A 13,144-nucleotide genomic window follows, 5' to 3' on the forward strand; every position below is an offset into this window, starting at 1 on the left:
AACTGACCAAATGCTTCACTGAGGCTACTTAGAATCAAACATATTGAGATACAAGTACATAGCCAATACTCATAACTTCAAATACAAAAATGATACACATACAGAAAGCATAATCATAACCAGCAAACTATAATCTTTCTATAGACACCCCACTTGACCTCCTCTGTACAAGACCGGGTGCAACCATAGGACCCTGGTTGCAACTAGGGTGACCAGATGTCCTGATATTTAGTTGTTTGTCCTGCATCCCGACCGATGTACGGTTGGGACACTATTTGTCCCGAGATTTTGGCTCAGGGCTGGAGGAGTACACTGGTGAGTGCTAACCTGGGGTCCCAGCAGTGCTTATTTGGGGCAGCTCCCAGGAAATGGCAGGCAGCAGGACCCTACGGCCCGGCCCCTAGGCACAGGGGCGACCGGGGGTGTGTGTGTGTCTGTGTGCTGCATCTACCACAAGCGCTGGCTCCATCACAGCCAATGGGAACTGCGGGTGCGGACAGGGCGCAGACCCCCACCCCCTCCCCCCGGCTGCCCCTGACCTTGGGGCGCTGCGTGCTACTCACGCCCCCAAATAAGTCCCGCCTCCACAGCTTCCAGCCAATGGCAGATGGATCCAGTGCTTGTGGCAGGCGTAGTACGTGGAGTGGAGACCCCACTGGCTGCTGCTGACCTTAGGAGCCAGAGGAACCTGCCAGGTGCTTCCCAGGGGGTGGGAAACCATCCCCCAGGTAAGCAGCGGGGCTGCAGTTGGGGCCCTATGCCCATGGCTCGCAGCGGGGCTGCGGGCAGGAACCAGTGTCATATGCTTGTGGCAGGGGCTGGGGCCATGTGCCCCCAACCCGCAGCTTGCAGCAGGCTGGAGCGGGGGGGAGGAGGGGTGCGCCCCCAACCCGTGGCAGGGCTACAGCCAAAGCCGGGGCCATGCGCCCCCGACCCGCAGCTTTCTCAGGCTTTGTATCCCCCTTCCTCCATGGCTCCAGAGGGGCGGGGGGGGGTGAGCCTGTGGCTGCCCCCCATGCATCCCGATATTTTGTTCTTGCCATCTGGTCACCCTAGTTGCAACAATGAGCTACACGGTCACAGTTCATGTCAATAACATCACAGTGATGTTCTCCTCCTAATACAGCATGGCAAGAAAATCCTCCAAATATTAATGATTAACTTGTTGAATGGGAGATAGTTCACCTCCCAATGACTTCATAAATATCTGCTTCAATTACCTTTGGTAAATGAAATAACCAATCATTCATTTTCTGATATAGCTGTAAAACTAATCTGAAAAGTTTTCAAAATAAATCACTTAAAAAAATATATAGTGTGTACCTTCTAAAAATTAAACCTACATCTCTCTCTGAGTTGTGAAGAAAACGTATTAAGGTTCTAACAATCAACAAGAATGCACTTTTATGTAGAAATCCATGATTAAATTGAGTCTTCCTGACTAGTGATTTAAATCATGATTTAAATCAAATCCACCCTGACTATATTGCCTGAAATGCAGATCTGATATTTGCTATATTTAGTCCTGGATCTCGATCCAGAGACCAGTTTAGGATGGTGATTGTTAAGGTCTAATGCTTTACAAGCTACCAGACCCACAAGCAAATGTTTTATACCAATGGAAATATAAAATGTCAACATTCAAATACTAAACATTAAGCTCTAGTGGTTAGTGAGGTAACACGTGGGGAACACTGTTACAAAAGTGCTTAATTGGAAGATCAGTACAAATGATTTTCCAGCACTGATTGTGGACTAGTGAAAAAAAATGTCAAGCCTTGCTCCCTGAAATGTATATTTTGTGGTCCCATCAGGTTTCACAAAAGCTTCAATAAGACAAAACAGTGGAAGATAAATTATAGTAAATTATCATTAGCTTGATATTTAAAGAAGGAAAAAACACATTAATGAATGTTCTATATTTTTACTAGAATTTTAAATGAAAGTTTCTCCATAAAATGGAATTAGCACAATGGTTTAAGCATCCCTTGTGACAATGTAGAGAAGATGTGCATCAATTTATTAATTCTCTTTTGTTTTGTAAAATATCATTTATGAGTGTAGATTAAAAACTCCCTTTTTGTAGCAGAAACGGACAACATCTCAGAAAGTGTAACACGGACACCAAAGGGGCATCAACATTTAATACGCCTACCCTGGTGAGTCAGTGGGGTTGCTACCAGCAGAGCCACTGACTTGGGTTGAAGCAAGGAAAATCCTCAGCAGATGACAGAAAAAGGTGCCTGCTTTTGAAAGACAAAATCTCAAGCAAGGAGAGCCATTCCACCTCATAAAACAGAAGATATAGCTGGAGGAGTATGGGACGAGAGGGATTTGACCCTTCCCCAAGGACGTTGACCAAACACAATCAGGAATGGTGAGTATCAGGGGTTGGAGAGGAGGAGAAGTTGAAGAGTTTAAACATATGTAACTCTCCTTTGCTATCAGTAAAGCATGTGTGTTTAAGAACTTTCTTTGCAATGCCAGGATTCCTTGCTCTATCTGCCACACATCCTCAAGAGTTAAACTATAAACTTTAGTGCTCAATGGGTGGAGTTCTTGGGAAGCATTCAAAGCAACTGGGGAGGTTTAGGAGGTCAGAATACAGGTTTCACGGATTACAGCAGTTGGACTGGGGAGTCCCACATCCCAAGGAGAGGTGGCAGACAGAGATCCAAAGATTGGGTCCAGTTATAACGGTCTGGTGACATTCCTTTTAATTATAGCCCAGTTATTTTTACTTATTTTTAAAAGGAATTTATCATATTAAATTGTGTACACCTTAATTTAAGTTGTCCCTTTAACCATAAGTGACCCTAACGTGCTTTATGAACAATATTAAATACCTCTAAAGTACAAAGAAGCAAAAGAGACTGACAGTCTGCATGTGGGGCAAAAGGTGGGACTTTGGTCAAGGACACCAGCGTACCATGGCATTTTTAAGAGCTATACAGCAGGATGAGACGTACTGACAGAGGCACATGAAAAAGCTTACTGAACATTTACATGCACTAGCCCTGGCTCAAATTGGCATCATTAAACCTTCACTAATAAAACAAATACAACCAAAACAAAAATTGCGCTGTTTGCTGAAGTGTGGCAAGTTTGATTACACTATAGGAGTTTATCTGGTCTGAATGCCCACAGTGCTGAACAAAACATCTTGGTCATAGTACAGAAAATGCAAAATTCAGCCAAGTCCGATAGGATGCAACAAACTTGCATCAATCATATCACAAAGTCTTTTTCAAATTAATGTTGCTATATTAATGGTGGCGGTTGCATCTCTATTATTCCATAAGACAACCCAAAACTTTTACTTTGAGATAAAAAAAAATTATCATCTACATAAACCATAAAGAGAGGTAGCCTCACTTTCATTTTTGTAGCCTGACAAATGGTATCCTACAACACTTTTACCCATTTAAATACTACGTGTGCTCAACACCTATTGAAGACTCTTTACATTTTGACCTATTGCTGCTTGTGGTAAATATGTTGTGCTATAGCTTATGCAGCTTTCATTCAACAGCTTTTAATATACAATGAGCTGAACTTGCTTTACAGAAGAAACCTTTCTCCTGTGGCACTATAATCTCTCCATTTTAGGTTCCCCCTTAATTCCCTTTTCTTCCTCCACTTTAAAAAAAAAAAATCTGCTTTGACATCAAATTTTGGGGTAAGGACAAATGAACTCAAAAGTTCCACATGTCTGTTTTGTTCTACCAAGTTACAGATAAAGATCCAGACTAATGAAACCCCTTCGGTCTGCAAAATTGGTCTGAATATCTTGCAAAAACAGGTCTTTCACATAAAACCACATAACTTCTAAACAATTCAGAACCTCAAAAAAAGGTTTATTAAGGTTGGTTCTAAAAAGAATGAAAGTATCAGTGGGAAGGGTCTTTATTTTATCAGAAATTGGTCATCCATTCTTGATCATGAGCTCAGCTAACTCCACAAGATGATGCACAATGTCCCAGCAGAAATGCAGCTGGAGCCCATCTTCATCTTCTAAAGTGGGAAGGGGGGTTATTTCCTGTACACATTTTAACCCAGGGGCTCAAATCTTACATCCACACTAGTGTTAAAAGTGGTGGAGTCTCACCATTTTAAATCATAATTCTCAGGGTATTTGGTGTTATTCTTGAACACTCAGCTCCTGAAGCATGTGACTGAGACAACTTCAGCTTTCTTTTAAAAATAAAGTAAATTTCTAGCCCACGTGGTTACTGAGAAAAGCTTGAGAACAAGAACCCTAAAGCAAAAAGGTCCAAAGGCAAAGAAACCAAAATTCATTATTTTTTAAATATCTTGATTTGGGGGGTGGGGGGTTCACTCATGATTTTTTAATACTTGGGGTTGGCAAAACTGGGTTACAAAGAACTATGGGGTTGGGTGCTAAAGATGTAAGAAGGATTAAGAGGAAAGAACAAGGGGACATCCAACAAAATAGACAAAATTATTAATCTATTTTATTAATTAGTAATTAAACTTTAGCACACAATGCATAAAAACCTATTAAATTTATTGCCAAAATGGAATAACCTGGCCATGAGTAAAGTTTCTTCCATCATTCAGTGGACACTTTGATCCTGAAGCATGGAGTTTATATCCCTTATACACTTTTTATCCATTCAGATGTAGCTGAAGAGGTTTACATTAGCTATGTCAAATCCTTTTCTGAATCCTCATTGATATTCGGTGGCAATATATTCTGTAGATTAATTATGCACTGAGTAAAAATTTTAAATTATCCATCTATTTTTATCAGTTTTTAATTTATCTATTTTGTTGGATGTCCTTTTGTTTTATGGTAAAGGATAAATAGAGGACTCAATTTTTCTCTCATTTTCATTCTCATTCATTGTTTTATATATTTCTATTACAATAAACAACGTTATGCTATAAGCATATGAAGACTGCCCAGTCAAACACAAAATTTAGGAAATACCATAGCCAGGGTGGTTCATGCAACATTAATTCTGCCCCTTTGTGCATGCACGTTAGGATATAATCTCTTGACAGGGACTTAAATTATATCAGCCAGTTTTCCTTTATGCCCTATTTTGTTGCCAAGCTAAAATTCTAATATATTAAAAGGCACAATTTTCCTTTATAGAAGCTGTGTTTGTTTTGCCATGTTATACTATTTAAAAACTTAAATTAATATATTTAGTAATTTCTGCTAAGTTTTCTGGCATTAAAATAAGGTTTATTGATCTGTAATTGCAAAGAGTACCCCCAACACATTTTAAAATATAGGTGTAACATTTGTTACTATTCTATTCTCTGATATAGTAACTGATTTTAGTGAGAGATTATATGGCAGGGTTTATTAGTGACTCAGCCATGGTCTACACTACAGAGTTAGGTCGACATAAGCTGCCTTACATCGACCTAACTCTGTAAACGTCTATACTAAAATGGAGCTCCCACCAATGTAACTTGCCCATTACATTGACTTAATAACCCCACCTCCGTGAGAGGCCTAGTGCTTCAGTTGATGTAGTCAGATCAACAGTGTCAGTGTAGACACTGCGTTGCTTACATTGACTGTTGCTGCCTTTCAGAAATCATCCCACAATGCCCCACACTGGCAGTTAATTCGGTGTGAGTGCTCCTAATGAGGACACGCATTGCCAGCACAAGGAACATAGAATGGATGTGTAAAACTGATTCAATTACTGTGGTGGCTGTACATCCACGTAACTTAGGTCGACTTAATTTTGTAGCGTAGACTTGCCCTCAGTCTCTTCATTAAGTCCTTCACAACTCTTGGCTGAATAGCAACAGGTCCTGATGACTTACCACTCTTTATGGTGTCAAACAAGGAGGTGCAGAAGCAAACTGATAGACTAGTCACTGACTGTATCTCATCTTTATTAATTGAAAAGAGTATGCCTGATGTTGGTACTGCCTCATCATTCTCTGTGGTGAAGAATGACACAAAGTAGTCATTTAGCGTCTCAGCAATGTCACTATGCTCCTTAAGAGCCCTACATAATCCCTGGAAGTCCACAGAATGCACCAATGCTATCACAAATTTCCTGTCTCTGATAAACAAATTAAATTCCATTCTTAAATATATGTTCATGTTTTAGGTTATATGTTCTTTCAGATTCGCTATTTGCCTTCTAATTACCATCTTGCATGCCCAAATATGCCTGCACAGACTGCTATTGTTCAGTGAACATTATGGATAAAACAACTTTAGGGGGAAGTTATGTCCTTCTGAAATCCTCAATTACTTTCATTTGAGAAAATGTTTTGTATGTGCCACAATATATCATTGCTGCGCTAGTATTCTGGGCACATGCCAAAGAGCAGTGGAGGATGCTGCACATCAGACCAACACCATTCACATTAAAATAGCAGTCAATCAATTGGGTCCTTGTAATCAGACAGTGAAGATGATTCTTTTTCAAAGAGCAGTTAACTTGCCAGAAATATATAAGGAAAAACAACAAAGCACCTCTCCCGCCACACTGGTTTGTGTTCATTATGTATATTATATTTTTATTCAAATTAATGCCAATGGGATATAAAAAATTAAACGTATACCCCAGAATAATGAAAAATTAGCATTATTGTACCATGAGTGTAATATTAACTACATTGTAGGTACTTCCTATAGTCCAACATAGCAACCGTTTACATCAGAACTGCAAAGCTGGTCTTTGACCCGGACTAGTTTCAATTTTTAGAAGACTGATTACATTCAGACTGTTATTTTCCCCATTTTTCACACTATTTGTACTCCAACAGTTCTCTTCCTCAATCTGTATTTTCTTACTGTCTTACTTTTTCAGCTCTATTTTATTTTTCTGTATGAGACAACTGATGCCTTGATTCTACCTTACTTTTCATTGTGAAGAATTAATTTCTCTCTACCTCCACCCTTATTGTGCTGTACAGTATGTTTCAGGAAGAACCTGATGTCCAAGCGTGATGCTCAACTCTTATAATACACTAAAGATTCTTTTTTCTTATTTTAACCAATGGCGTAATGAGTTTCTATCATGGTAAACTTCACAATTGGTTGTGTCCATACATGGGCCCTATATAGATATACTCTGTTTCAACCTTACCCATGAACAGCACTGTAACTGGACGTTAGGCTGCAATCAGGTTCTACCGCAGTTCTTTATTGTATAGACAGGACCAACTAACCACATATATAAATTGGCTGGCCAGTCCTCCTATCTCCCAGGTCTATGTATATGAAAAGACATCTGCAACTCTCTCTCTGGCACCAGCAATTGAAGTACTACCAGATAAATGCCCAGATCTGACCCCAGTGCACTGAACTGCAGGCATTCCAGTAGTTACTTCATAGATTTCAAACCATCTGCATATTCCAAGAGCCACAAAGGAATAGTTTAATATTAAACGCTCCCTCTGGTAAACAAAAACAGATGCCTTCAAGTACAGAATTTAACAAAGTACGGTTTTGTTTTTAAAAAAACAAACACAAAAATCAGAGCTCACGAGGTGTTGCATCATACCCACAATATTTGGCAAGCTTAAAAATTCCAGATTAGCGGGAGGGAAGAAAATAGGAAAGAAGAAGAAAAGGTAATAAAATTGAATATTTGGGAGCGGGGGGTTATTTTGTTTATTGCTGTGCCAAACGGTGTGCCACACGCTGTTGAGAATCATTCTGAATAACAAACCAGTAATGAATTCCTGTTTGTAAAATATTTTAGTATTTCAGGAGTATGGATTTTCTGTGACTAGTTTATAAAGAGAAGTCTTTCATTATAGAGTTCAAAGTAATCTTCAGCAGCACTATCCCTCTCACAGAAAAGCAAGTAGACCCTATTAATATGGGATACTTCTAACAAATTATTAATCTATTTCCCTCTTTGCAAGGCAACACTGCTGCTACTTTTTCATTAAAGATTCTAAAATATACAAGATATCACATTTATATAGTTGCATTGATTCTGAAGATGCCAAAATGCGCTAATATATCTAAGCATTTTAAAGTATCAGCCTATGTTAAGAGCACTAACTTGATTCATCACTAAAATCCTACCACCATATCAGCTGTTTCACAGCGCACTACAATACCACACACCAAAAATGAACAGTTTAGGGCTAGTGGTGGCAAAGAATACTACATCTAATTAAAACTGCAGAGGGCCTTTAAGCAGACAGAGTAATCATCCAAAAAGGAATTTGAGTAGAATACCATGATTTACTATTCTAAAACACTTGCAAAAGCGCCAAGAAATATTTAATAACTGAAAGTTGAAAGGACCTCAGTTTCATATCTCATCAAAGAGATGGCACTCCCAGAAGCTCAATTTCATCTACTAGGACACTGATCAAGTTGACTCAGGGGACAGTGCCACCTAATGAATCACCAACAGCTTCTTGCAGCACCTTGGTCTTCCTTGGAGATCTCAAATATGAGCACTGATTGAGCCTAATTAACTTGCAATGCTGACAAAAATCACAGCTGCAGGTATAACTGCAGTGATATGATGGGCTTGATTGTCTCCTCTATCACTGCAGATGGGATCCTTAGAGACATTTCCCCCTCAAACACACATCCACAAACTCACCCTTGCAGAAGCCTCTCTTTCAGAATGCTATCAGGAGTTTTATAGGACTTCAGAGGGACACAGTGGGGACAATTATTTAGAAACATTTCAAGATCAACCTCCGTTTCCTGGCACACCTAAATTCCTCCTGTGGGAAATCTACATAGGACGGTACAATGTAACCTAGATATCTTTGTTAGACTAGCTACTGTAGCAATTCAACCTGTCAACCTAGGTGCTCAAGCTCAACCAAGTTTAGTATCAGAGCTCCCAATCACCATAAGGCAGTATGAGTTATTTGACTGCCAGCCCATTACTAGACTTTCAAAACAAGCCAAGTGGCATTTTAAGTAAAAATTAATAGGGAAAGGATTATAGACTGCACCACCCTCCAATCTTTCACTAGATTGTAGATTAAAGGGAAATATTACCATATGCAGTAAAAGCTGTTTTATCCAGCATGTTAGGAGAATGGGAGGGTGCCAGTAAGTGAAAAATGCCGGTTAACTAAGAGGGAGGGAGTTTGGGTGCGGGAGGGAATTTGAGTGCAGGAGGGGGCTTGGGGCAGCGGGTTGAGGTGTGGGAAAGGGCTCAGGGTGCCGGATCTGTGGGGCGCTCACCTCAGGCGGCTCCCCACAAGCAGCAACCTGTCCCAGATGCTCCTAGGCGGAGGCAGGGCAGGTGGCTCTGTGTGCTGCCCCTACCCTGCCCCAAGTGCTGGCTCTGCAGCTCCCATTGGCCAGGAACTGCAGCCAACAGGAACCGCCAGGGCAGCGCCTGCGGGCGGAGACAGCGTGCAGAGCCACCTAGCCGCTCCTCCGCCTAGGACCAGCAGGGACAGGTTGCCACTTGCAGGGAGTTGCCCGAGGTGAGCACCCCCCGGATCCAGCACCCGGAATCCCTCCCGCCTCCCAACCCCACACCCTCTCCTGCACTTTGAACTCCTCATGGGTTCCTCTGCCTAGGAGCAGCAGGGACACGTCACTGCTTCTGGGGAGCCACAAGAAGCCAGGTAGGGAGCCTGCCGGCCCCACACCAACCGGACTATAAACCGGACTTTCTATGAAGATTAGAAATGGCGGTATATAGAGCTGTCCGGTTGGTATAGGGACGGATAACACAGCTTTTACTGTAAATGTATGTATATGGTGTGTTGGGTCCTTCAATACACACACACACACCACATTACCAACAATTTGGCAATATATTAACAATGGGGTTTGGGGGTGGAAGGGAATGGGATAATCCATTTTTGTTTCAATTGTTTACCCAAAACAGTTTCAACAGATTTACAAAAAAGTACATTCAGGGCCTGAAGCATTAACATCAGTGGTGGGCAACCTGCAGCCTGCACATGCCTGTCAGGGTAATCCGCAGGTGGGCCACAAGACAGTTTGTTTACGTTGGCACAGCTACCTGCAGTTCCCAGTGGCCGCGGTTCGCTGTTCCCGGCCACTGGGAGCTGTGGGAAGCGGCTGCCAGCACATCCCTGCGGCCCACTCCAGTTCCTGCAGCTCCCATTGACCGGGAATGGCAAACCACAGCCACTGGGAGCTGAGGGCAGCATGCCAATGTAAACAAACTGTCTCACGGCCCGCGAGTGAATTACCACCACTGATTAACACAATATTACTATACAGACAACAAGTCAAAGTGTGTACTTTTTTTTTTTTTTTTTTTTAGAATAAGAGTTCTGTCTGGTAGAATATCAGAGTAGTGGAATGGATGATCAGGTGGTCCTTAGAAGATTACTGAGACTGTCACCTCTAATTCAGTCTATATCACTACGGACTAATAATCTTTGCCACCTATTGGCTGTCTGGCCATAACCTGTATGAAATGAGTTTGTGGTCTCATTCCAGTTTCCTGTTGAACCACAGAAGATACCTATATGTACATGATCAAATGCATGTTAATCGCTGATATGTCCTTTTGATTAAGATCAGTTTTACCAGAGACCAAAAGGTGACTACAGCATTAAAAAAAGTAGCATCTTGATTAGCAATAATTTATATTTTTGGCACAAGACCAAGCAGGTGTGTCAATGACAAAGGAGTTGAATACCATTTATTTTTAAATAATATTTTGGGTACAATTCAAATATGTCCTGGTCCACTATAGTACTGAACTGCAGTTAAGGTCTGCACTTCTTTGGAGCAGCTTACAGTAAGTTTGCAGTAAGGACTGAGCAACTAGAAACAGAAGCCAGCTAGCAAGATTACATAGGATTGGTATCTCACTGAAATATTGACCGTTACTATAAAATTATCAAACTTTTTTATTTATTTATTTATTAATTAGAAACTGTTAGAAAAAACCCAAGGGCTTGTACTTTCCATTTAAAAAAAAAGACATATACAAAGGTTATATTGGACAGGAACCTCCTAACACTTCACAAATAAAATTCACCCCTCCTACCCCCTTATAGCCCCATTCAACCGCCACAGGAAAAGGTTGGAAAAAATAGTAGGTCTAGCAGTATCTCCTGAAGTTCAACAAATTAATTTCTCTAATTTGGCCACCAAATTGCTCCCATTCCCTCTTCAAACTGGGGCACTGTTTTTTTAATCTAGGCCTTTATAAGCATCAAGTCACCTGGGTATTCAAGTTCTATCACCATATCCATGCACTAGGCTGATTACAGTTGTCAAGGTATGACACAAGGGGAGACAGACAAAAATATTGAGGACTTACTAGGTCAAACACCACCTTAAATTTTCCTGGAAAACCAACTGGAAACCAGAGCAGATCAAGCTATAGAAATAGAAATATAATGCTTCTTCATAAAAATAAAGCATTATACCTTTTACATTGGTTCTTTGGTTTAAAAAGTCACAGGTGTTTAGGTAAAATTTCACTCCAGTGGCCTTACTGTACCCAATTTAAAGGAATACTATATTACTATTACTATTCCAGCAGAACCTAGAGGCCCTAAAAGAGATTATATAGTACCTAGCACAATGGAGCTCCAAACAGAGAAGAACTGTCCCTTCTCCAAAGAGCTTTGGGTGAGGGGGGACTACAAAACTAAATACAATAATCATTGCTTTCCTCCCACCCTAAAATTTCAACAGTTATTTTGGAGTAAAACACTGGCGTTGGAAACTTAAAACAGCAGCAATATTTGGGTAATATATGAGAGCTAGAAAGTAAAACTCACCAATCTAATGACAGGTTTCAGAGTAGCAGCCGTGTTAGTCTGTATCCGCCAAAAGAACAGGAGTACTTGTGGCACCTTAGAGACTAACAAATTTATTTATGCTCAAATAAGTTTGTTAGTCTCTAAGGTGCCACACGTACTTCTGTTCTTTTCATCAATCTAATGTTATTGTCCAATATTAATAAAATACAAAGAGCAAACACACAGCACCAATGGGTGAGAATTAAGTGGCATTTTTAAAAGCTACCCTTTTTAATGATCCTGAGATGTTTTTAACACAAGTAAAGGAATATTAAATAAATAGGTGTTTTAAGATGATAGTTTCAAAAGTCATCTGTGCAGCACTGCAAGCTCAAGGAACCAGAAAGACACACAATCTATTCAAACAATCACAGTAGCAGTGGTGTTCACATGCTTTTGTCAGTAACTCCTGAGCCACTTCACTGTGAGTTGCACCAGCTGACACAGACAGGGCTCTGACTGTTCCGAGTAAGCATGCAATGCATTTTGTCACTCGACTGAGACGCTTTATTACCCCCGGGTCCGTTTTCTGGGCTGGAAAGAAAAGGCAGAGCCAGGCAGCCGAGGACGGGCAGAGAGGCGTTATGTTTCCACCCACTGGCGGTTCGTACCATAGGTGCTGGGTCTAGGGGTGCTGGGGATGCTGCCGCACCCCCTGGCTGGAAGTGGTTCCCATCACATAACAGGGTTGACAGTTGGGTCAATGGCTCTCAGCACCCCCACTATACAAACTGTTCCAGCGCCTGTTTCCTAACCCCGCAACATCCTTTGGACCCGGGTCACCCACCCAGGCGCAGGGGGGGGGAACTTTTCACGCGGTGACAGACATTTCGGGGTAGCGGTTTCTCATCAGCCCGCAGAGAGGCCGGGGCGAGGCCGTGGCCCGCGGGGAGGGGACTGACCAAAGCACAGTGATCGGGGGCGAGGGGGGGAGCCAGCAGAGCCACAACGTGTGCGACACACCGCCCCGCCGCTGGAGGGGGAAGGGCTCAGCTGTCACTTTCGCCTCTGGCGCGCGTGCGGGACGAAGGACCCCCCCCGGCAGCTCCGAGCGGCCGGCAACGCCCGCCCCTCCCCCCGCTGCCCCTCCCCCCGCTCACCTAGGTAGTGTCTCCGCAGCAGACCGGGCTCCTCCAGCCCCAGGCTCCGCTTCCGCACGTCCCACAGCAGGTGAGGGCAGCACCCCCGGGACATGGCACCGCGGGGAGGGGAGGCTCAGACTCTCCGCCGGCGGCAGCCGCCCCCCACGCTCACCATGGAGACCCAGCCGCCCGCCCGCGCGGTACTCGCTCGCGCACGCACCCGCCTGCCGCTGAGCCGCCACCGAGGAACGAGCGACAGCGGCAGCTCCTCCGCTCCCCGCCCCCATCTCACCCCGCCCCTGACTCCGCCCCTGCCCCATTCACAGCGC

General features: G+C 42.6%; 1 protein-coding gene across 6 annotated transcripts in view; it reads right to left on the reverse strand.

Moving 5' to 3' along the window:
* Positions 1-13,081, reverse strand: part of DCAF6 (DDB1 and CUL4 associated factor 6) — a 167,783-nt gene extending 154,702 nt beyond the window's left edge. For all 6 annotated transcript variants that reach the window (XM_054046263.1, XM_054046268.1, XM_054046257.1 and 3 more), the window contains exon 1: positions 12,834-13,081. In XM_054046263.1, coding sequence (XP_053902238.1) covers positions 12,834-12,927 — 94 coding nt within the window. In that variant the 5' untranslated portion in view covers positions 12,928-13,081. The remainder of the gene's footprint in view (positions 1-12,833) is intronic.
* Positions 13,082-13,144: the final 63 nt, after the last annotated feature.

This window comes from Malaclemys terrapin, chromosome 1, assembly GCF_027887155.1.
Source record: "Malaclemys terrapin pileata isolate rMalTer1 chromosome 1, rMalTer1.hap1, whole genome shotgun sequence".
In the NCBI taxonomy this organism is placed as follows: Eukaryota; Metazoa; Chordata; order Testudines; family Emydidae; genus Malaclemys; species Malaclemys terrapin.